The sequence below is a fragment of the Neovison vison genome, chromosome 4 (genome assembly GCF_020171115.1).
Source record: "Neovison vison isolate M4711 chromosome 4, ASM_NN_V1, whole genome shotgun sequence".
NCBI lineage: Eukaryota > Metazoa > Chordata > Mammalia > Carnivora > Mustelidae > Neogale > Neogale vison.
Genome location: NC_058094.1, coordinates 226,621,285 through 226,647,562, shown reverse-complemented (window position 1 = coordinate 226,647,562; position 26,278 = coordinate 226,621,285). Strand labels below are relative to the sequence as shown.

Here is a 26,278-nt window from a genome sequence, read left to right as displayed (position 1 = left end):
AGTAGAAAGTTTTTATTGAACTCCTGTGTTCCCATCACCTACTTTTAATGGTTTACTGTTACCAGCTTCTGGTCAGTCTTTCATGTTTCATCTGTCCCCTCATTTATTTTGAAACAAGTTCTAGATTTCAAATTATCAATAAATATTTCAATATGTATCTAGGTAGTTGTTTACATGACTTCTGCAAAGTGTTTTGGGAAAATTGTTTCAACTGAAAGAATGGCAAGATGGAGATGAGAAAATGCTCAAAAAGTAGCCTTGAAAGAATTCTCATTGGTGTTGGGAGGTCCTTGGATTGGGGTGAATGGGAGCTGAGGCGGTGGGGGGAAAGCGTATGGATTCTTCTTGGCAGGTAGGCTGTGATAGGAAGAGTTCACGAGAGCTTTCTTTAAAGGGGGGAAATGGAACAACTTTCACATACTTTGATTCCTTGTTAAGTTTTTAAAGGCGTTAAGATTGCTTGTATTCTTATTTTACTGAAGTTGAAAGTAGAGCACAGGGGGTGCCTGGGTGGCTGAGTTGGTTAAGTGTCTGCCTTTAGCTCAGGTCATGATCCCAGAGTCCTGGGATCGAGCCCCACATAGGGCTCCCTGCTGAGCGGGAAGCCTGCTTCTCCCTCTCCCTCTGTGGCTCTCCCTGCTCACGCTCTCTTGTGCTCTCTCTCTCTCAAATAAATAAATAAAATCTTTAAAAAAAAAAAAAGGTGAATAGAGCACAGAAAAAGCAAGATACAGTGCCCCCTAAAACCCAGGACTTCTGATTTAGTATACTGCGGAAAATATTTGTTTCAGAGTGAAGAAACAGGAATTGGAGTTTGTTAATTGTTTACTGGAACTTGAGTTTGTTAATTGAGTTGCATGGTTCATTATTATTATTTCGTATTAACTGGTTAAGGAACATATAACTGGGAAGTAAATATCTAGGTGCACATGCAGATGTAAATCTAGAATTGGGTATAAAAATGAATAAATATCTGAATATCTACTTTGTACAAAGAAAGATTCTTGGAGTTTTGGGGCAGGATGGGAAGCCCTAAAGAAGTATGTCTGCCTTAAACAGTTTACAGTCTAGGGCACCTGGGCGGCTCAGTTGGTTGGGCGACTGCCTTCGATTCAGGTCATCCTGGAATCCGGGATCAATTCCCACATAGGACTCCCTGCTTGGCGGGGAGTCTGCTTTTCCCTCTGACACTCCCCCATCGAGTGCTCCCCCCCTCTCTCATTCTCTCTCTCAAATAAATAAGTAAAATCTGTTAAAAAAAAAAAAGTTTACAGTATAGATAGGAAACAAAGTAAAAAAAAGAAAAGAATCCATTGCTTGAATAGTTAATTACCAAATCACAGTTTAAATGATAGTGAAAGACATCTGTAAAAGATGTCAAGCTAGGACATAATTGATAGTAATACTAAGTTGCATAGGCCTTGAGAGAAGAAGAGATGTGTAGGCAAGGATTGACATCTATAATTAAGGATTGGAAGAACCTGGGAAATTTGGGGAGCAGGAAATTGCTTTTTAAGTTGACTTTTTTTTTAAAAGACTTATTTTAGAATAAGAGCTTAACGTGGGGCAGGGGCATAAGGAAAGGGAGAGAATCTCATGCAGACTCCCTGCTGTGTGTAGAGCTCAGATGTGGGGCTCAGTCTCACAACCCTGGATAACGACCTGAGTTGAAACCAACCTGAGTTGAAACCATCCGACAAGAGTCAGATGTTTAACCGACAGAGCCACCCAGGTGCCCCTTAACTTTTTTTTTTTTTTTAAGATTTTTAATTTTTATTTATTTGACAGAGATCACAAGTAGACAGAGAGGCAGGCAGAGAGAGAGGAAGGGAAGCAGGCTCCCTGCTGAGCAGAGAGCCCTACGTGGGGCTCTATCCCAGGATCCTGAGATCATGACCTGAGCTGAAGGCAGAGGCTTTAACCCACTGAGCCACCCAGGCGCCCCTTAACTTTTTAAATTGCGAAATTCCATATTCCTTTCTTACGGATATAATTCTACATACAATTATATATAGATTAAAGAATAATACTTTTGTGTACCTTCCGTATAGTTTTTTTAAAAAAGATTTTATTTATCCTTCTGTATAGTTTAACAAATAGAATATTCTTTGAAGTTCCCTAAAATGCCTTTCCATGATCATACCGCTTTTTCTTCTGAGAATAACTCTGAAGTTTGTGTTTAACATTTTCTTGGTTCTTATTATAGTTCTGTAAAGACCACATACGTATCTATCCCTATACAATGAATGTTTAGGCTTGCGTGCTTTTAACATTTCTCTTAATGGAATCATATGTTGTATTTACTGTGAGTAGGTCTTGTGCAACTTGCTTTCCTCATTTTTGTGTGGCTTGTCAGTGTTCATGTACGTAACTGCAGTTTATTCATTGTCACTTCTGCATTGAGATTTTTTCCTCCATATTTCATCTCATGTTCACATTCCCCTTTGGGAGTCCACATTCTGTGTGTATTGTTTATGTGTCTACCCTAGAAATACTAGCATAAACATTTATCTAAAATGTAACATGAATCAGTAATTCACTGTACTCCTGAGCAGCAACAGCTGTAACCTGCTTTAGCTCCGATCACCCTGCCGCCTGGTGTGCGTGGTGGTTGTCCCCGAGTGTAACCACATCGGAGCTTACGGTCATCCTCTTTCCCGAAATCAGCGTTGTGTAGAAATAATAACAAGTTCCCTTTTCTTTCCTGGTCATTCCTTCTTTCACCTCAGATTTTCCTTCTGGGAATGTTTTTTTTCTTCCTGAAACTTGGGAAAATTGATTGGCATCTTTTTTTTTTTTTTTTAAGATTTTATTTATTTATTTGACAGAGAGAGAGATCACAAGTAGGCAGAGAGGCAGCAGAGAGAGAGAAACGGAAGCAGGCTCCCTGCTGAGCAGAGAGCCCGATGCGGGACTCGATCCCAGGACCCTGGGACCATGACCTGAGCCGAAGGCAGAGGCTTTATTTTTTTTATTTATTTATTTTTTAAAGATTTTTTTATTTATTTACTTGACAGACAGAGATCACAAATAGGCAGAGAGGCAGGCAGAGAGAGAGAGAGAAGCAGGCTCCCTGCTGAGCAGAGAGCCGGATGCGGGACTCGATCCCAGGACCCTGAGATCATGACCCGAGCCGAAGGCAGCGGCTTAACCCACTGAGCCACCCAGGCGCCCCCGAAGGCAGAGGCTTTAACCCACTGAGCCACCCAGGTGCCCCTGATTGGCATCTTTTGAAGGCACAAAATTCTCATGTTTTTCTAAAAACTTGCTGTGCTCTTTGAAACACAGTTTTTGCTTCTGTGTAGTACTTTGTGTGTTTACTTGGTCACAATTTAGAATTTATTTCTTCCTCTCAGTGGTGATTACAAGGCATGTGGGTGCGTCTGAGGTGCGGACAGAGGTCAGCTTTCCTGGGCGATCCCGAGTGCACTTCAGAGTGACCGCAGCGGCTGGCACTCCTTCCCGTCACTTCGAGGCTAACACTCCTGTTGCTTTAGGTTCTCACCAGCTCTCGGTTTTAGATGTAAAACATTTCCAGGACATTGGAGGAATAGCTTAATGCTGTCTCACAGTTCATTTTTCTCACAATCTGTGAGATTCATCACCTTTTCCGTCTTTTCCCTTCACTTTGTTTTCCAGTTGCTCTTTGCCTCTACGTTCAGATGTTTTTATAGCTCAACACCGTATTTTGTTCATGAATCTACTCTAGCAATGTTTGTCTTTTTGCTGAAGAGTTTAGTTCATTTGCATGTTTTATGATTATTAGTACATGTTTGCATTTATTTTTACCATCTTTTTAAATACTTATTTATACTTATTATTTCTTTTTTGTCTTCTCTGTGTTTGTTTTTATTTTGAGTCCTTTCTACTTTACAATATTTCTTTTGATAAATTTGGTGGTTTTGGTTCTTGATTATTGATTCTTGATAAATATATTTCCCTTCCTTACAATAATTTAAGTACTTTTCTTCATCCAGTCTTTTTATATTTTACCACAGAACATGCTTTTGAAAATAGTTTATTTGGAACACAAGATTTTTTTTAAAAATGGGTTAATACATTTTAAGAAATAGACTTTAATTTTTTAGGGCAGTTTTAGATTTATAGAATTGCACAGAAAGTACAGTTTCCAGATACTCCTCTGCTCAAGAAGATTTATTTAAAAGGAACTTTCAGGCAAACAATGTAGGTGTTAATTTTAAAGTTTGTCATTTTTAATTCAAGGACCTTCTGAAACATTGATCTTTGTATGGATCTCTTTCGTGTGTGTGTGTGTGTGTTTTATTAATTTTTTAAACTGTCATTCTTAACAAATGCCCATACTTCACAACTCTCCATCAGTGGAAAATTTTGTATGAATTACTGTGAACTCTTTCATTGTCAAGTGGTAAAATAAACGACAGCAAAAAATGATTATCTTCTAGGTATTTCTTAGGAAGTGTTTATTTTTATTTATGATAATTATGGTACCTACTTACTCACTTTGTGAAACCTAAACCTAGCTCCACAGTCACACATGTAGATACTGTTGTATGTAATTATCAGCTGTAAGTGTACCTGGTAGAAAGATCTCAACATTCATGACGTGAGAGGGATGACGCCATTTTAACTGATAATGCCCATTTTGAGCTGCTGTGATGATTACTGGCCACTTACAGGGACTATGGTTACTCCTGATTTTTCCTTGCTTTAGCTTTAATGCCCCTTTCTGACGTAAATTTGCCTTGGCAGTAGCTTGTCACTTGCATCGAGTTTTAGTCTTTGTAATTACCAGAAAATTTTTCTCTGAAACCTTTTGACACAAGAGACTAGATAAGAGCTACACCGTGTGCTCTGTATTTAGGGTATTTGGGGTATGGTTATCCCTTTTACAGTTCTCACAGTGTCTCTTTTCCTGTAACCTGCCTTGCATCGGGCACCTGCTCAGCAGGGAGTCTGCTTCTCCCTCTCCCGCTCCCCAAGCTTGTGTTCCCTGTCTCGCTATGTCTGTGTCTGTCAAATAAATAAGTAAATAAAATCTTTAAAAAGCAAAATAGAACAAAATAAAGACCATTTCATTCTCGTTTTCAGTTGCTGGTCATATTCTTTGTTTTTCTTTTTCTTTTTCTTTCTTTCTTTCTTTCTTTCTTTTTTTTTTTAAAAAGATTTTACTTATTTATTTGACTGACAGATCACAAGCAGGCAGAGAGGCAGGCAGAGAGAGGGGAAGAAGCAGGCTCCCCGCTGAGCAGAGAGCCGGACTGGGGCTCGATCCCAGGACCCTGAGATCATGACCTGAGCTGAAGGCAGAGGCTTTAACTCACTGAGCCACTCAGGCGCCCCTTCTTTCTTTTTTCTATTGAGAATTTCTTTTTTCTCTTTTAAAAATATTGCTGTATTTATTATATTTTTATGAGAAATTATTTAATATCCAATAAGTGTAATATTTTAGGTGGCATAAAGATCAAATTATACTTTGACCATCAAGTGGTAGTGCTTTGACTTGATTTTTAGTGTGTGTGTGTTTATAATGTGTGTATATAAAGATATGTGTATCTTTAAAAAAAATAAAAAGCTCACGAGGAGTAAAAAATGAAAGGCCCTTCCTTGGCCCCCTGTTTTCCTCAATACCTCAAGAGGAAATCATATAGGATGCACATTCTAGACATTTTGCTGTGTATTTGTATGTGCATACACATATACAAATGTACACACATAAACATATACATGTTTATGCATTTTGTACCCTTATAAAACACTCCTGGAGTTTCATTATTCTATAATGTACTTTTTCTCATGAGACTGTGTCATAGAGATCTTTCTAAATGCGTACAAATAGATCTGTCTCATTTTTTTTTTTTTAAGATGTTATTTATTTATTTGACAGAGAGAGAGGACACAAGTAGGGGGAGGGGGTGAGGGAGAAGCAGACTTCCCACTGAGCAGAGAGGAGGATGTGGGGCTTGATCCTGGGACTGATCCTGGGACCCTGGAATCATGTCCTAAGCCAGAGGCTTAATGACTGAGTCACCTTGGAGCCCCATGTCTCTTTGTTTTGATGACTAGAGATGGAAAACCATTGAATGGATAGAACACTTTGTACCCTTAGACCAGTTTTTATGTTATTTGTTGTTGTTTTATGTAGTGAACATCCTTACATGTATCTGTGTTGTTACCTCGATATGTACGAGGCAATATGTATTTCTAGATATGAAATTGATAAATGATGTGCATTTTTAAAAATTTTAATAGATACTGTTAATTGTCTTCCAGTTTAAACGCTCTTCGATTTACATCTTTGCTGGCTGTCTGTGTGAGTCTTTGCCCCTCCTGTATTTCTACTGTTACTGAATGTTCTGGTATTTTCATTTTCCATTTCATTGTTTGATTTCCCTGATTACTTAGCCACAGATTGAACAGTGTCGTGTTTTATAGGTCCGTTCATTTTGTCTCTGAATTGTTTGTTTGTATTCTTTGTCTCTTTTTCAGTTAGGGTTGTCCATCAATTTGCTTGATTCTTTCTTTATGTACTTGCGTAAAATCATACTATTTCTTATTAAAATTATTCTTAGGAACTTAAACATTGTATGTTTTTTCAGGTCAGTTTGCATTTGAATTGATTACCGTGGCTATGCAGCATGAGGTATAGGAAGATTATTGCACGCTGTATGCTGATCTGACAGGCTTACGGAACTCAGCGGCTTCTCAGTTAATTAACTTGTCTCTTTCTCTGTCTCTCTTTTAAGGGTTTGTTTATTTCAGAGAAAGAGAAAGCATGGGGAGGGAAAAGGGAGAGGGAGAGGGAATCCTCAATCAGACTCCCCGCTGAGTGCGGGGTTGACTTGGGGCTCAGTCTGAGATCTCGACCAGAGCTGAAACCAAGAGTCTAACTCCCAGGCACCTGTATCTTTCTCTCTCGGTCTCTTTCTCTTGTGGGTACAGTTGACACACACTGCTCCATTAGTGTCAGGTGTGCAACTTAGTGATTTGATATGTTTAGGCATCATGCTCTATTCACCACAAGGGTGGCTAATGTTTGTCTGGTTACATTGCTATTATTGTGTCATTGGCTGGATTCCTTATGTTGTGCTTTTTATTCCCATGACTTACTCATCCCATAATTGGAGGCTGTGTTTCCCTCTCCCCTGTACCCATTTGGCCCAGCTCTTCATCTGCCTACCCTCTGGCAACCATCAGTTTGTTCTCTGTATTTATAGGTCTCAGGCTGCTTTTTGTTTGTAACTTGTATTTTTGAAGTGGATGCCGGTGATGTTATCTGCCAACAATGACAGTTTTGTTTATTCCTGAGTGTTATTAAAACCTCTTTTTAAAAAATGTATCTTAATGACACAACATTCAGTATTATGTTACGTAGCTTTCTTTTAAAGTTTGACTCCGTGTGAAACTTTCTGTTCAACAGGAAGCCGAGGTCAAACTTGCCCATCTTCAGAATGGTGACGTAATTATTTCAGTTCTAGTTAGTAGAGTAGTAAAACCATTATATTCATTCAACAAAACATGCATTCAGTGCCTGTGTTATGTGCAGAGCTGTTAGGTGTTGGGCGTCCAGTAGTGAAAAGGGCAGAGTCCGAGCCCTCGTGCAGATTACATTCTAGTTTAAGACACAGACTAATAAAGTGACAAATATAATTAATGTTGGGCATGAACACGAATGAAGCAGGGAAATGGACGGTGAGTGACAGGCCTTATTTTGTGGGTTTGCTAGTAAGAAAAGTCCTCTCTGAGGCTGTGACATTTCAGCGGAAACCTAACTGAAGGAAGAGTTAGTACGTGAGAATCTGGTTAGGGTTAGGGTTAGGGTGTAGAGGAACACGCGGAAGGCCCTGAAGTGGACCGTACTAGGTGTGCTCGCGAAGTGCCGGCTTGCCAGCAGAGCAGGATTCCACTTTATGGAGGACAGAGTTCTCCTGTGAGGTAAGAAGGACGAGCACATCACGTAAGCCTTCGTAGGACATAAAGACTTTGGGTTTTATTCTAGGTGTGATGAGAAGCCATTGGAGGGTTGAGAGGAAGAGAGTGACCTGATTTGATTTAAGGCTTAAAAAGATCATTCAGAATTGTCTGGGGGAGCCTCTGGGCCACTGAGAAAGCAGGGGGGCCATTCATTGCAGTCTAGCCAATGGCTAAGAATGTTGGTTATGGAGCGAGGCCTGTTAAATGTGGGCATATTCCTTATCTTCTCTGAGCTTCATATGATTGCTGTGTAGAATAAAGATGGTAATAAACAGTGCCTCTTACATACTAAATGCTCAGCAAAGGTTAATCGTGTAACTCCCAACTACACAGTAATGAAAAAATGATGGTGACTTGAGGCTGTTAGCGGTGTATTGGTGGGAGGTTCTATATTTGGGGTAGATCTTGAAGGTAGTGCTGACAGAATTTGCTGATAAGATACATGGGATGTGAGAGCGGAATCTGAAGGTATAGAACTGAGCTTCTTGGGCGGTTGGTGCCGCTCTTGGAGTTGGCACCGGTTTGAGGTGGGAAACATTGGAAAAAGAGCAAATTTCGGAGGTACAGTGTGATGTGAAATTTGTGGTTGTTTGTGTGTGTGTGTTTTCTTTTTTTTTTGTTGTTGTTGTTGTTTTTGTTGTTTTTTACATATTAACTGAGATGATTGACTCCAAGTGGAGATGTTGAGTAGACAGTTACATATGAGCTGTAATTCACTGGAGAGGTAGGGGACCAAGGAGTTTGAGGATCGTCAGCATATATGTGAAGGGACTGGGTGAAATTACCGAGGGAATGAGTCTATTATATATAGAGAAGTGACTGAGCCCTGGACACTCTAGTTTTTCCTGGTTTTAAGAACCAGAGAAGAAAGTGAGGTGGGGCAGCCAGTGTGGTAGAAGAATCAGGGGAGTGTTTTGTCCAAGACGCCAAGGAGAAAATGATCCCTTGTGTATCAGGAGCATTTGGCAGATTGAGAATTGCCCATTGGAATTGGCAAGCTGTCAGTCCTTGGTAGAATAATTGACCAAACCAAGAAATCTTTGAATATGACAGGAACACAGTCATTATGCCAGATGACAGGCCTAAAGTGGGACTGTCCAAGCAGACCCAGTTGTATGGTCACCCTGTTCATTAGTGATGCTGATTATAGACGTGTCAGTGGAATGTGGGGAAGGACACTCAGTTGGAGAGACATGGAGCTGAAGTGGAGAACGTGGTTCAGAACTTTTCCAAGGACTTTTGCGGTAAGGATGGTGCAGAGAAATGGAACAGTAGCTAGGAGAGGATGTGGACTGCAGAGAGGGTTTTATTTTCTTGCAAGATCAATGTTACTGCAGTAACTTTATAAGCTGAGGGGACTGATTTTCAGAGTAGGGAAAACTGATAAAGCAGGAAAAGAGAATAGCTCTAATGGAAAGTTCACGAACAGGAATGAGTGTGTGATCCAGAACACACGTCAAAGGATTGCTCTTAGCTGGGAACATAGCTAGTGTGTTTACTAGGAGAGAAGGTAGGATATATGGGAAAAGAATTTGGGACAGTTGGAGGATTTCCTAAGAGGAGGATTTGGAAACTTTTCTGACTACCTCTGTTTTGCCATTGAAGTTCTATCAACTGAAGGGTGAAGAACGGAGAGTCTTACGTGTTTGAAGACAGAAGGGTGTGGAACAGTTCTGGAAGGTAATAGTGAACTGACCAAAGTGGAAAGACTGCTGGCGGACTGAGTGGCTGCTGGAGCTGTGGGGTTAGAACCACAAATCTAAAGTAGAAGCCCAGTAGAAGCGCAGTTGTGTTTCTGTTCCTTAGCTTGAATTCAGGGCTAAAGTAAGAGGAGGGTTTGATTTGGTCAGGACCGACTTTCGCCAGGCAAATAGAACTGAAAAAAATGAAGGCAGAAATTACTGAGGATATATGGAACAGGGTGATTATAATTCCCAACATGGGATCCAAGATGGGGAAGGAGGTTCCATATGGAGAGGGTCACAATGCTGATAGCTAAGTCAGTGCCTACCAGGTAACTGGCATTGTAAATACTTTGCATAAACAAATTTCTTTTTGTAACAGAAGTACAGCTTCATATAATGACATATATGATGTATATCGTTATATATAACATATAATGACATATATGATATATAACGTTATATTAGTTTTAGGTGCGCAATGTAGTGATTCAACAATTCTACGTATTACACAGTGATCACCATGATAAGTATAGTTACCATCACCTTGCAATGTTATTACAATGTCATTGTCTGTATTTTCTGTGCTGTACTTTTTCATTTCACAGAAATTATTTTATAACTGGAAGTTATAATTTTATATTTTATTTTATATTGCATGTATATATTTATTTTATATTTATATTTTAAATTTTATTTTATAACTGGAAGTTTGTACACAAACTCTTAATTCCCTTCACCTATTTCACCCATCCCCCCCGTAAAGGCTTTACATTTAATCCTTGGAATAATTCTGTGGGTTAGTGCTATTATTCCCATTTAAAAGTTGAGGAAATTGAGGCACCGAGTTTCAGCGGCTGGCACGGGATCACGTAGTTGATAGTTAGCTTTTTTAACCCAGGCAGTCAGGCTCCATCGTCCATACTGGTTCCTGCTGTATTACAGCTGCCTCTTTGTTGGGCTATGAGAGGCTGGTAGGGGAAATGAACGGGCAGATCCTGTGTTGAAGAATTATGGGCGTGAGGTTCTAGAAGGAATAATACTGCTGTGAATATGGATGTACAATTATCCGTTTAGGTCCCTACTTTTAACTTTTTTGAGAGGATATGAGTAAGGTGTGTCCCAAGCCAGTGCAGTGAAATCCTAAAACACTTCGAGGAGAGGCGGCCTCCGAGCTTGTAAGATCTTTTCCTTCCCCATTTGAGTGTGAGGACCTGAGTAGTGGAGTTCGGAATTAAACCTGTGGCTTTGGTAGTAAATAATGGGCACTGGCCCTAGGTAGCACTTCCAACAGATTGTTTTAATTAGGTTTTGGAGGAACCGGTAGTTTTGTGGACCTCAGCAGGAGTTGTTCATGGATCTCTCCGGCGTGGCTCCCTCACTGCTGTTTAGCTTCAGCCGCTTAAGTGACTTTGAGTAACTTCTTGAACCTTTCTGAATTTGAATGTGCGTATCTGTAAAATAGGAACAGTAGTGCCCACTTCAGTAGGACAGTTAAGAGGATTCCGTGAGAATAATGTAGTGGTGTGTGTATTGTTGTTGTTTTGTTCTTTAAGTAAACTCTGCCCCCAACATGGGGCTAGAATTCACCACCCCAAGATGAAGAGTCACATGCTCTACCAACTCAGGTCAGCCTGGTGCCCTGGTTGTTTTGATTTTGGTTTGGGTTCGTGTGTTTTGGAGTTCTGTTGTTAAGTGCTTACACTTTGGAGTTATGTGTTGTTGGTGAGTTGACCCTTTAAAAAAATTTTTTTTTAAAGCTTTTTATTTATTTGAGAGAGAGAGTGTGAGTGAGGGAGGAGGGACGCCGGTAGAGGGAGAAGCAAACTCCCTGCTAAGTGGAGAGCTGGATGCGGGGCTCGCCCCCGGGACCCTGAGATCATGACCTGAGCCGAAGGTAGACGTTTAATGCACTGAGACACCCAGGTGCCCCTTGATCCTTCTATTAATATGTAATGTTCCTCTTTCTCCCTGGTACCTTAAATTTTTTTTCTTTATTTGAGTATAGTTGACGCATCTGGTAATTTTTTTGTTTTGTTTTGAAGTCTGCTTTGTATGATATTAGGATAGCCACTCATGCTTTTTTTTTTTTAAAAAAAGATTTTATTTATTGATTTGACAGAGAGATCACAAGTAGGCAGAGAGGCGGCAGAGAGAGAGAGGAGGAAGCAGGCTCCCGCTGAGCAGAGAGCCCGATGCGGGACTCGATCCCAAGACCCTGAGATCACGACCTGAGCCGAAGGCAGAGGCTTTAACCCACTGAGCCACCCAGGCGCCCCGCCACTCATGCTTAATTTGGATTAGTGTTGCATGGATATCTGTTTGCTTAAATATGTCATTACATTTGAATTGAGTTTCTTTTTCTTTTTTCCTTTATTTTATTAAAAAAATTTTTTTAAAGGTCTTATTTATTTATTTGACAGAGAGAGCGATCACAAGTAGGCAGAGAGGCAGGCAGAGAGAGAGGGAGAAGCAGGCTCCCCGCTGAGCAGAGAGCCTGATGCGGGGCTCGATCCCAGGACCCTGAGATCATGACCTGAGCTGAAGGCAGAGGCTTTAACCCACAGAGCCACCCAGGCGACCGAGTTGAATTCCGAGTTGAATTTCATGTAGGTGGAATGTAGTTGGGTCATGTTTTTTTAATCGATTCTGATAATCTCTATTTTAATTGGAATGGTTAGTCCACTTACATTTACTGTAATTACTGTTTCAGTTTAGGCCTGCCGTTTATTGTTTGTTTCTAATAATAGTTTATTGTTTGTTTAGATTTTTGTAATTTTTATTTTATGTAATTTTTTATTTTTTTGTAATTTTTATTTTAAAATTTCCAGTTGGTTTTTTTTTTTAAAGTGAGTTCTTTCTTTCTTTTTTCTTTTATATTTTATTTATTTATTTGACAGAGAGAGAGATCACAAGTAGGCAGAGAGGCAGGCAGAGAGAGAGAGAGGAGGAAGCAGGCTCCCTGCTGAGCAGAGAGCCCGATGCGGGACTCGATCCCAGGACCCTGAGATCATGACCTGAGCTGAAGGCAGCGGCTTAACCCACTGAGCCACCCAGGCGCCCCCAATTGGTTTTTCTTTATTTCTTCTGTTTCTTTGCAGATATCTATTTTAAATTTTGCCTTAAGAGTTTTCAAAATTACTCATTTGAACAGTTAATAACAGCTGCCTTGAAGTGGTCATCAGAAAATTCCAACCTCTTTGTCATTTTATCATTGGCCTTTATTCCCTGTATTTTTATGTGATTTGACATTTGTGTATCAAGTAATTTTGGATTGTTTTCTGAACAGTTCGAATCTTTTGTCATAAGTCGGTGGAGTTTAAAGACACCTTATGGAGAAGGTTGATATTTTTGATTTAGCAGGCACTTGGCCTGGGTATGCAAGGCTATAGGTTTCAACCAGCCGTTTGTGGGCTGTGGTAAGTTCAGTTTCGTTTTCAGAACTTTTGCAGTGCCGTTCTTGTCTATACTGTGTTTGGAGTACCAGTGGTCAGTCTGCAACCTGGCCAGAGGTCCGTTAGCTCAGCTCTGGGAGTTTTTGTTAATACTTGCTAGGATCAGGTCCACTCTGAGCATGTTGTGGGTTAGCTCAGTCACGCTGTCTTTCTGCATCTCCTGGCTGTTAGACTGCTTCGCTCCTGGCTGTTAGATTGTGCTGGACTCAGGCCAGGGGGTACTGAAGAGGTAAAATAGTAAACTCAGTGATACTTTGGAAGTTCTTTGAATTCTAGTGTCTGTTCCTTATCATCATGCTGTTCTGTATTTTTAAGGAAACTCAAATAGTTGTGGCATGCATTTTGTGTGTGTTTGTGTGTGTGTATGTGTGGTGAGCAGCAGAGCAAGGTTTATTGAGTCATAGCAAAGCGATAGTACAAAGCTCCCGAGGAGGGAGGGGACCCAAGAGGACTGCCCTATATTCATGTTTTATAGTTGCATTCAGTGGCAGTTAAAGTTTGGCATGTATTCCTCCATCTTATCTAGAACGGGAACCCCTTGGTAATCTTTTGCCATTTTATATGTGTTTTTAAAGCTAAAAACAGGCTATAATTTAATTTTCTTACATTATTTTTATTTTGATTTGGTATGGCAGGTGTTAATATATGTAAAAAATTAATGGCAGAGTGTTCTCTTTTTTCTTCTATACAATAGGTCTTTTTGATGGATATTGGTTCTATATAATGTTCTTTGATTTTGCTGTCATTGTAATGCCAGCATCATAGAAAGAGTTGGGAAGTGTTCCTTCCTTCATTATTTCCTGGAGATAGTGTAGCATTAGTATTATTTCTCAAACATTTGATAGAATCTGTCAATAAAGACAACTGGGTTTGGAATTTTCTTTGTGGGAAGGTTTATACCTACAAATTCAATTTTAAAAATAGACACTGGGTTATTCAAATTTTCCATTTCTAGTCTTGAGTCTTTGGCAATTTGTGCTTTCCAAGGATTGTGACCATTGGACTTATTGAGTTAAAATTATTTATATTTTCTCATTCTCTTTCTAGTGGGTATTGACTTTCTAGTGATAATCCCTCTTTCAATTTTTCTGATGGTAGTTTATGAATTTTTTCTCTCTTCATCATTTTTACTGGCAAATCATCTATGTTATTAATTTTTTTCAAAGAACCATGTTTGAGTTTCATTGATTTTGGGGGAGGTGATTCCATTGATTTTTAAAAATTCTCCGTTATTGTGTTTTTATGTCACGGATTTTGGCTTTTTATTATTTTTCTTTATTGTTCTGATTTTATTTTTATTTTCTAATTTCTTTTTTTTTTTTTTTAAGATTTTATTTATTTATTTGACAGAGAGAGGGCCTAGCAGACAGCCCCATGTGGGTCTCAATCTCAGGACCCTGAGATCATGACCTAAGCTGAAGGCCAGTACTTAATTGACTGAGCTACCCAGGGGCCCCTGTTTTCTAGTTTCTTAAAGTAGAGGCTTATGTTACTATTATAGTTGAGATCTTTCTTATTTCCTGATATATAACTATTTAAAACTGTAAATTTCCGTTTATTCAGTGCTACCTGAATCTTACAAATTTAGAAAATGCTGTATATTCATTTTCATTTAGTTCAAGCTGTTTTCCAATTTCCAATTTCCTTCATTTCTTTCTTGACTAGTGGGTTATTTAGAATTTTGATTGTGTTTACCAGATGTTTGAAGATATTACTTGTTTCTAGTTTAGTTCCATTACGGCCAGAGGACATGTTTGGTATGATGAACTTTGGTTTGTTGAACTTTGTGTAAAGGGCTACAATTTGGATTATTCTGGGGACAGTATGCTTGAAAAGAGTAGGTATTCAGTTGTTAATAGGTAGGGTGTTCTGTAATGGCCAGTTTAGGTCCACTTGGTTGATGAGTAGTCTTACTTAAGTATTCTGTATCTTTATTGAATTTTTTGTCTACTTATGCCAGTTATTGAGCAGTATTGTGGTGTAGAGATGTAATTGTGGATTTAAGTATTTCCATTTTCAATTATCAATATTTTGAAGCATTGGGTGCATACATGGTTAGGATTATTGTCTCTGATGAATTGGCATTTTTATCATTATGTAACATCTGTCTCTAGTTCTTATAATACTCCTTCTTTGAAGTGTGCTTTGTTTAATAATATAGTCACCATAGCTTTCTTTTGATCACTATTGTCACATTATATTTTTCTGTCTCTTTGTTCTTTTATCCTGTAAGTATCCCTCTAAGTGTGTGTCTTATAGATTGCATATAATTGGGTCTTGCTTTTTAAATTTAAACTGATAATTTCTGCTTTTTAATTTAATTTATTTTTTTTACATCATGGTAAGTGTGGTCTTTTATTCTTACCACCTATTTTGACCATCCCCCTCTATCTTCCTTCCCTCTGATAACCTTCAGTTTGCTCTCTATAATTAAGAGTCTGTTTCTAGGGGTGCCCGGGTGGCTCAGTGGATTAAAGCCTCTGCTTTCTGCTCAGGTCGTGATCCCAGGGTCCTGGGATCGAGCCCTATATCGGGCTCTCTGCGCAGCGGGGAGCCTGCTTCCTCCTCCTCTCTCTCTGCCTGCCTCTCTGCCTACTTGTGATCTCTGTCTGCCAAATAAATGAATAAAATCTTAAAAAAAAAAAAAAGAGTCTGTTTCTTGGTTTGTCTCTTTTTTTCCTTTGTTCACTTTTTTTTATTTCTTAAATTCCACATTTGAGTGAGATCATATGGGATTTGTCTTTGACTACCTTATTTTGCTTAGGCCTTATACTCTCCAGCTTTATCTGTGTTTTGCAGATAACAAGATTTCATTCCATTTTGGGGCGCCTGGATGGCTCAGTGGGTTAAGCCTCTGCCTTCCACTCAGGTCATGATCTCAGGGTCCTGGGATCGAGCCCCACATTGAGCGCTCTGCTCAGCAGGGAGCCCAATTTCCCCTCTCTCCCTGCCTGCCTACTTATGATCTCTTTCTCTCTCTCTCTCTGTCAAATAAATAAATAAAATCTTAAATAAAGATTCATTCCATTTTATGGCTGAATAATAGTCTATTGCAAATGTATACTTCATATTCTTTATCCATTCATCTATCAGTGGACACTCAGGCTGCTTGTTCATAGTTTGGCTATTGTAAATAATGCTACTATAAACTTAGGGGTACACATATCCCTTTGAATTAGTGTTTTTATATTTTTGGGGTAAATACCCCGTAGTGTGATTACTGAATTACAGGGTAGTTCTATTCCTAACTTTTGAGGAAACTTTGTACTGTTTTCCACAGTGGCTGTACCGGTTTGCATTCCCACCAACAGTGCATGAGTGTTCTTTGGTCTCCATATCCTGGCCAACACCTGTTGTTTCTTCATTTTTTAATTTTAGCCATCCGGCAAATGTGAGGTGATATCTCATTGTAGTTTTGATTAGCTTTTCCCTCTGATGAGTGATGTCGAGCATCTTTTCATGCGTCTCTTGACCACCTGGATGTCTTCAGAGAAATGTCTGTTCGTGTCTTCTGCCCATTTTAAAAATTGGATTATTTGCTTTTTGGACATCTTGACTTTTTAAGTGCTTTATATATTTTGGAAACTAATCCTTTATCTGATATGTCATTTGTACATTCAGTACATTGCCTTTTAGCTTTGTTGATTGTTGACTTCACTGTGCAGAGGTTTTGGTTTTGATGTAGTTCCAGTAGTTTATTTTTGCTTTTATTTACTTTGCCTCAGGAGATATGTCTAGAAAAATGTTGCTGTGGGTGATACCAGAGAAATTACTGACTGTGCTGTCTTCAAGGATTTTTATGGTTTCAGATCTCATGTTTAGGTCTTTAGATCATTTTGACTCTATTTTTGTGTATCATGAAAGAAAGTGGTCCAGTTTCATTCTTTTGTCTGTAGCTGTCCATTTTTCCCAACACATTTGTTGAAGAGACTGTCTTTTTCCCATTGTATCTTCTTGCCTCCTTTGTCATAGATTGACGATATAATTGTGGGTTTATTTCTGGGTTTTCTATTCTGTTCCATTGATCTATGTGTGTTTTTATGCCAGTATCATACTGTTTTAATTACTACTGTCTTACAGTATAACATGAAATCTGGAATTGTGATACCTCCAGTTTTGTTTTTCTTTTTCAAGATTGCTCTGGCTGTTGAAGTCTTTTTGGTTCCATATAAAATTTAGAATTGTTCCAGTTCTGTGAAAAACGCTATTGGTATTTTGATAGGGATAGCATTAAATCCGTAAATTGCTTTGGGTAGTATCGACATTTTAACAAGATTTTATAATTTCTGCTTTTTAATTGTACTGTTAAGCTTATTGACACTTAACGAAATTGTTGATGTGAATGCGTTTAAATTTACTTGTTTTATATTTTATTTCTTCTTTATTGTCTTTTATTCTTTCCCTCCCGTTTTTGGGTTAATGGAATTTTTTTTTAGCATTCTGTCCTATCTGTATTTGACTAACAAGCTGTGCATGTGTGTGTTTTCATAGAGGAGTTGCTCTCGGTTTTATGTGATACATTTTTAACTCACCTGAGTTTTCCTTCAAGTAACATTTTATTACTGAAAATGTTCTGTAAGAACTGTATACCAATATACTTTAATTTTTACCCTCCTTTGTTTTGAACTATTGTTGCCATACAGTTTAATTTTTATTTATTTTATTTATTTAAAAGATTTTATTTACTTACTTGAGAGAGATAGATCGAGTGAGCACAAGCACGGGGAGAGGGAAAGAGAAAGGGAGAAGTAGATTCTTCACTGAGCAAGGAGCTGATGTGGAGCTTAGTCCCAGGTATCTGGGATCATGACCTGAGCTGAAGGCAGGCACTTAGCAGTCACCAAGGCACCACCTGTTGCCATACAGTTAATTCACTCATCTATCTATCTATAGATATACATTATCTATCTATCTATCTATCTATCTATTATGTACCCTGGAATAAATTACAGTTTTTGCTTTAAACAGTGAGTTAACTTTTAAGGATATTAAAAATGAGAAAAAGGTCTTTTATATTTGTTACATACTTAGCCATTTCCACCAGTTTTTATTCCTTTGCATACAGATATCTTGATCTAGGCTTTTATTAATTGTAATTTTCCTTTTGTCCAAAGAATTTCCTTAACATGTCTTATAATGAAGGTTCGTTGAACAATTTGTTTGAAAAATATTTTTCATTACTTTCGTTTCTGAAGGATGCGTTGTGCTGCATGTTTAATTTAAGGTTTATGGGTTTTTTCCCTTTAATTTTTTCTCCAAGCGCTTCAATTATGTTATTTCACTGTCTTCTGGCATACATAGTTTCACATGAGAAGTTTGCAGTCACTCTTTATTTTTCTTACTCTGTAAGTAATACATCTTACTTTTGGCTGCTTTTGAGGTTCTTTCATTACTCTGTTACAGCAAGTTGACTATAAAGTTACTCATGTGTGTATGTGAGTGAGGTTTTGTTGTGCTGCTTGGATCTATAGGTTTGTAATTACATAGTTTGAAAGATTTGCAGCTAGTATTTCATTTAAAAAAATATATATGTATATATAGTTTGTTTGTTTGCTTCCCTCCAACTCCAGTTTCACATGTTAGATTGGTTGCATTTGTCCCACAGGGTTCTGTAGCTGTGTTTGTCTTTTTTCACTTTGTCTTTTATGTTGGGTAGACATTGTTTGCTAGATCTTTAATGTCAGTCATCTTTTCTTTTGCCGTTTCTGTCAGATGTTAATCAAAGTTTTATTTTTTTTTGTTACCTTTGAGTTTCATTTTTAACATTTTTTACTATCTTTCATTTCTCTCTCTCATTCATTTTTCATTACATTCTCAAACATATGAGACATGTTGATAATAGCCAATTTAATGTCCATGCTTGTCCCTTCTATCATCTCTGTTGTTTTCTGGTTTTATTCCTTGATTTTTTGAACTCTTTTAGAGATGGTCTAGAAGATAAGTTATAGGCTTCATTTAGCTTACTTTTAAAGTCATGTTCTATTTTAGTCTCTACTGAATGTGATAATATAGTCAGTGAGGTCTTGGCACTCTGGTTAGAGGGAACGTGGCTGATTCCTGGCTCTGGGAACTTTGGGACTTGTTTGTATTGCAGCTGTGCTGTAATAGTTCTTTCCTTGGAACTTGTTCTTGTTTAGCCTTTTGGGGTTTTCTACCACATTTACACAGATTAGTATACAGATAAAACCTTAAGGGTACCCTTATGCGGATGTCTGGATCTGTGTCTCTGTACAACTCTCTCTCCTTATGTACGCTCTCCCACAGTTTCTAGCCTCCTGAACTGATGATTTCTGTGTCTTCATTTCAGTACAGTTGCCAGTCTTTGAGTTCCCCTCTCTGTGCTACAGTTTGCAAATTAACTCCATGCAGAAAGTCTTTGTGATGGTAGGGTTCACCTTGTTTTTTTCCTTTTGCCTGGGGATTACAGTCCTGTCCTTGCCTTTTGTTTAATGTCTTATGATGGTTGTTTCTTACATTTTATCTGGTTTTCTAGTTGTTTATGCATGGAAGGTAATTTGAATCTCCTCTGTAGTCCCATGTGGCTTTAAATAGAAGTCTACTATATTATTTTAGGAACTCAAATTAGTTTTAATTTATAATATTAATATGGAACATTGGATTTTTGATGGAAGATTTTTTCAAATTGTTCATGGTATTTACTTAAAATTTGCTTTCAGTAGAAGGAATCAAAATCAAAATGAAGGATTAAAAGATACAAAAGAAAAAAAATTGGAAGAAAAGCCAAAGAAAGATTGAAATAAATAATTTTTAGGTTGCCATTTGTAATGAGACTTCAAAGTTCTATTAAAAACTCAAACTGGGAACATCTGAATGCAGTATGGAAATGTAAAATGTGTACATCTATTTCTATTGATGTGGATTTGACAAAGTATGACCATTATCTTTTTGCATGCAGAAAAAAACAAATTCACCATTTGATTAGTCAGAGCAATCACATATCAGAAGCCAGTGAGCAGCATTAAAAAGACGTGAGTGAAATACGGGAAACTTAAAATGACATGATATTGGTTGGTCCATTGAGCAGAAGGAAAAGAATTCTGATGGGTTGATGAGTGTAAAAGCATGCTTTATTGGTGCCAAAACCAGGAATTAAGAAGAAGAATAAGTAAAAGAAGCAAAGTAAAAATTAAAAATTTCTTCTTGAGGAATACAGACAACTGATACATATGTACACACTCCTTACTCCCCCTACCTTTAGATAAAATGAGTTTGAAATAAAGCCAAAACTGCCAAAAAACCATAACTTAGCAAGGGTGAGGATAGTGGAGAACAAAACAAAACAGAACATAAAACAGAGCCACAGACACTGGCTTGGAAGATTAAATGACAAAGCCAGCTAAGTCACACGTTTCCCTTCCTTTAGCAGGGAGTGTTCCTAATCATGAAGAATCATAAAGAAAAGATTAAAAGTAAATTCTAGCTCCATAATGTCTTTTTTTTTTAAGATTTTTATTTATTTATTTGACAGAGAGAGATCACAAGTAGGCAGAGAGGCAGGCAGAGAGAGAGAGGAGGAAGCAGGCTCCCCGCTGAGCAGAGAGCCCGACGCGGGACTCGATCCCAGGACCCCGAGATCATGACCCGAGCCGAAGGCAGCGGCTTAACCCACTGAGCCACCCAGGCGCCCCCATAATGTCTCTTGAATTAATTTCTTTTTCTCTATTTCACTGTAGCAGTCATGTTAGGAGTATTTCAAGAATTTCCAGTCTCTCTGTACATAGTCCTTATATTGGTCTATAGGTTTCTAAAAAAAAAAGTAAAAAGAAAAAAACCCAATTGATCCCTTTTAAAAAACACTTTCTTTGGCCTCGTTATCTCTTTACTGCCCTCTCACTCATTCTGTTCCAACCAAAAATGAGAGTTTTTCCAACACTCATATACTTACAACTTTGCATTCACCATTCCTTCAGCTGTAGTGCTCCTTTCCCACCTGTTGGCATGGTTTCGTTTCTCTTTTACTTCAGATCTACTGAAACATCTCCTTACTTAAAAATAAAATAAAATTTTATTTTTATGAAGTTTATTTTTTAAGTATCTTGTTTAAAATGGCAGTCCTTCATCCTTCATTTTTTTTCATTTGTATTTTCTTTATGTGTGTTTTGTTTACAGGAGTAACAGGTATTTCTTCTCACTAGAATGTGGTTTAGTGAAAGCAGAGATTTTGTTTAACCCTGTGTCCTGTGTTTTAACAGAGCCAGACACAGGAGGATTGATCGAGTTGTAATGATGCTTGTTACATGTGTCGTCCAAGTAATTGCTTAAAATGTTTCTGTTTGTCATCTCAGTTTCTGAGAGTGAGATGTGAAAATTTCTCATGATTGTGACTCTGAATTCCTCGTAGTTCTGTAAATGTTTGCTTTATACAATGCGAGTAGTTCTGTTGAGTTTTCATGGTAAATTAATCTTTTTATCATTAATGACAGCCAACTTTAAGCCACTTATATTTACTGTGATAACTCATTTTTAATCTTTTTATTTTATTTTCTATATATTATGTATTTTTTATTTTCCTTTTTGCCGGCTGTTGGATTGGTCAGACTTTTCTCATCCCATACTTTCTTTCCCCTTTGATTGCTCTAAAGTTTTCTTTTCAATTTAATTTCAAATTAAACATAACTGCTTAATAAATCCTAAAGGTAGTTATCCCTTTTTCCATGAGAAATACAATCAGCCTAGGAATCCTTTAGCCCCAGTAAGTCCATGTAGTTTCTTACTGAATTACGTCTCTTTCCCTTTTGCTCATGAAGTTTGAAGCAATGCTATTTTGGCTCTTTGATCTACTGTGTTATATTGACTAATTTCTAATATTAAATTGTACTTGTATGTTGATGATATTTATTAGTATTTTACGTAGTTTTTTTTAACATAGATTTTTTTCAACTATAGTTTTAGACATATTTGTTAGGATTTTGGTTCAGGTGTTTTAAAGTTCTTTGAGGGTAGGGGTGACTTTCTGATAGTTTACAGTGGTTCATATATAAAACTACTTAGACTGCTTCAGCTTCAGAAAATTCTTCTGTTACATCTCCTTTTCTGGTTTTGATTAATATTTAAAAGAAAGACTTAAATTAGATTTTCTGTTTAAAAAAAGCCTTTTATGTTTTTCATATTAACCCTTTATTATTTTCTGCCCTGTGTTTTCCTTTTTTTTTTTTTTTTTAAAGATTTTATTTATTTATTTGACAGAGAGAGATCACAAGCAGGCAGAGAGGGAATCAGAGAGGGGTGGGAAGCAGGCTTCCTGCTGAGCAGAGAGCCCAATGCAGGGGCTCCATCCCAGGACCCTGAGATCATGACCTGAGCTGAAGGCAGAGGTTTTAACCCACTGAGCCACCCAGGTGCCCCTGCCCTGTGTTTTTCAACTTAAACACTGAGTTTGTGTCTTTTTATGTAATGAAATAATTTAAAGGTCTGAAAGTATCTGAGTACTACTGTCAATTTTTAAAATATGTGATTTCCTGTTTTTTCTTATTTTATGTGTTCAAAAAGTTTTTTAAAGATTTTATTTATTTGACACAGAGAGAGAAAGCACAAGCAGGGGGAACAGCAGAGAGAGAGGGAGAAGCACGCTCTTTGGGGAGCAGGGAGCCCGGTGGGGGGGCTGGATCCCAGGACCCTGGGATCATGACCCGAGCCAAAGGCAGATGCTCAACTGAATGAGCCACCCAGGAGCCCCTCAAAAAAAATTTTTTTTGTTTGACTCAATTCTGTCCTTAATTTCTGAGATTTCTCAAAATCTGAAGGCATTAGTGTTTTTGTTTTGTTTTTAAAATTGTATTGGGTCCAAGAAGCTCACTTTACCATGATTCTTAGTTTACTGAAGTGAGTTTTATATAATTGCATTATATTTGTGAGATGTGTGATTAGATTATGTTAAATATTTACAAAAATTTTTTTTGAGTGATTTGCAAAGATATGCATCGCTTCCATGTATGGAAGAGTCTTAAAAATGCACTCGTCTGGGCATCGTTTCCTCAGTTTCATTAGATAAAGATGTGTGAATTTTGCAAATAACCCATTAAGTGGTTAAAAACCACTACTGTAAACAGAGGGTCATCTCAAGGTCAGCTCAGAGAGGGACAAAGCCTAATACAAAGAATACGTAAGTTATGATGACAAAATACATTAATCTGGGCCTGTCTTCACATTTATGTTTAAGGGTGGGCTGGGTTTGAGGGAAAAATAAATGTAAAATGTGATATTTACTATTTGGTATGGTAACATATAGTAAAAATTGCCTAATTTTATTATGTATACCTTCAACTTCTTTATGTTAAATACAATTATAATCCTTAAAATTACATTGAACTCTTTGTCTTTACTTCTCCATAGGCCTCGAAGTAGAGGAAAAACTACCGTGGAAGATGAGGACAGCATGGATGGGCTGGAGACAACAGAAACGGAAAATATTGTGGAAGCAGGTATCAAACTTCACAGATTTTTAAAAAATGCACATCATAATTTGCACAACTAGCGTTTGGCTATATACTGAGTTCTAAAATCTCCATCTGCTGAAGTAATCTGATAAGCTATGACACAGTGAAAAAATTTAGTTCTCTCTTTTCCTTACAGCCCTGATTTAGTGGAAAGTATTTAATATCTGTAGGGAAATATTTTTTTAAAGCAAAATTAAAATTGGAATACATAGTAATTCCAGGCTCTTAATATGATAACTTATAGTATATTCCTGCTTATGAACCATCCAGCATTTGTTGGAAGCTGATTATGTTAGTATGTGTGTGAGGGGAAAAAATATGTTCCAGTAAAGAAAAATACTGTGAAATGCTGCATTAAACCGGACTAAGTGCATTCTGGTCTGTGGGACATTTAGATGCCTTTAATAAGCTAATGTGTATTATGTATGGGCAAAAGAAAGAGTAGGTTGCCCAAACTAATGGGAAATCCCAACATTTATCAAATTAGTGATAGAAGTTGTCAAAGGGACAAGGTTTCATACTGTATTCAAAGAATATCTGTGTGAGATGGGTCTCTCACGGGCAGTGTTTTTTAACAGTTGTCGGGTAGAGTTTAGACATAGTGACAGGCTTTTTCTCTGAAGTTGATTGTCCTCTTCTTGTTGCTTACAGAATATCATACAGTTTTTAGAGAAGAATTAGAAATTGCTGTATCGGGGTGCCTGGGTGGCTCAGTGGGTTAAGCCTCTGCTTTCGGCTCAGGTCATGATCTCGGGGTCCTGGGATCGAGTCCCACATCGGGCTCTCTGCTCAGCAGGGAGCCTGCTTCCTCCCCTCTCTCTCTGCCTGCCTCTCTGCTTACTTGTGATCTCTCTCTGTCAAATAAATAAATAAAATCTTAAAAAAAAAAAGAAATTGCTGTATCTTTAAATACAGTTATTCATAAGATACTTGTGGTTGTCAGTGTGTTGCCGCTAGATGACTAATTCTTGGAAAACCTTCAGATGTTCTCTAGTTCTCATCCCTCTCTTCAGTAGGGTCTCGGTAGCTAGAGTGATGACTGAAGGTTGGAGTGCAGAATTCTACCTTTTGCTGTTTTGCCATGAATTTGTCACCACATTGTTATAAACTTGAATTATGTAAATTCCCCACTAGTTATTTTTCTTGATTTCTTTTCCTTAAATTTTTTCTGTTAACTTTCTAGGGGAGAGATCTTCTTCTTCTTCTTCTTCTTTTTTTTTTTAAGGTATTTGTTTGTTTGTTTAAGTTTCAAGTGATATTTTCCAATATAACGATACTTACAGGTCGCTTTAAACCAGTGCTGCTCACTGTACCCCAGACCCTTTCTCTGCACTTATCAACAGTCTTCCTGGGCACTTTCCCTCTTGCTCTGAAGATGTAGCACCTGCCTTTCTGTTTTCTTCTGAGGCCTCCATTGTGATGTTAGTAACTGTTCAGGACCCAGGGGTCTTGGCTCCTGGATTTCTCCGCTCTGCGATTCTCCGGACTACCTGAGCAGTCGCCTTCAGCCTGCTCGGCTTCTGGTCGTACGTGATCAGCTTGTGTCCTCGTCTCACTTGCTCTGACAGTTGCGGTTTCACATCCAGAATCTCAGCATCATCTCTCCTGCACTCTGACTACTACTTCTTTCTCCAGCTCATTTTCTCCTAGTATTAGCGCCGTAATAATTCTTGAGCCATAGTGAGTCCTCCAATCCAGTGATTTTAGTGACGGGGATGTTGCCTTCCTCTGCTAGTTCAGAGTCTGTGACCCACTGAAGGAGTCCCTCTCTTACTTACCTTTACCTTTTTGACCATCGTCCCAATGTTTTGTTTTTAATAGAAAACCAAATTCTGCAGTGTAGCAGCTGATAATGGCTGGGGAAAATCATCACCTTGCTGACTGGTTTCATTTCAGATTTATGACCTCAAATATCAAGTGGCTATGATGGCTACTCTACACTCATTCTACTTTTATGTAGAAATTTTCTCTCCCAGTATCACTGATGGTTCTTTTGGCACCTTCTCTTCTCTGTTCAAATTTTCCACACCTCCTCCTGTTTTTCATTTTTTGGTTATTGATGATCTTACTTACTTAGTTCAGTGAAAGAAGGAAAAAAACAGAAGCAGTCAGCAGAGAAATTCTACATTCACTCACCATCCTGCTTGTAGCTCCGCCCATAGATTTTACCTTCCCTGCTGTTGAAATGGGATGAAAAGTCTGTGGTTATCAAAGGCCAGCTCTTTGCTCATGTCCTTGATTTTACCTCTTCATCTCTTAGGGACTTTGCGCCTTCAGGTTTCCTGGGTTTCTTACATCATGTGTTTCCTGTCTCAGTGAATGATTTCCATTAGTATTTGAGCATTAAGTATTTTCTTTCTTTCTAGGATTTTACTGATTTATTTGACAGGGAGAAACAGCACAGCAAGAGAGGGAACACAAGCATGGGGAGCAGGAGAGGAAGAAGCAGGCTTCCCACTGACCAGGGAGCCCGAATGCGAGGCTTGATCCCAGCACCCTGGGATCATGACCTGAGTCAAAGGCAGATGTTTAATGACTGAGTTTTCCAGGAGCCCCTCCTTTTTTCCTAGTATTTAAGCAGATATGACATTGTTTCACATATTTGTTTATTGTATGCCTTCTACACGAGACTGCAGGCTTCATGAGGTTAGGGATTTGACTTGCTCATGAATTTATTCCCAGCATCTAGAATAATTTCATATGTATAGTAGGCTTCAGTTCACTAACTGAG

The 26,278-nt window shown here is 38.1% G+C and overlaps 1 protein-coding gene across 11 annotated transcripts in view; it reads left to right on the top strand.

Moving 5' to 3' along the window:
• Positions 1 to 26,278, top strand: part of KMT2C (lysine methyltransferase 2C) — a 274,521-nt gene that overhangs the window by 53,263 nt on the left and 194,980 nt on the right. For all 11 annotated transcript variants that reach the window (XM_044246888.1, XM_044246885.1, XM_044246890.1 and 8 more), the window contains exon 2: positions 23,444 to 23,532. In XM_044246888.1, the coding sequence (XP_044102823.1) occupies positions 23,444 to 23,532 (89 nt within the window). The remainder of the gene's footprint in view (positions 1 to 23,443; positions 23,533 to 26,278) is intronic.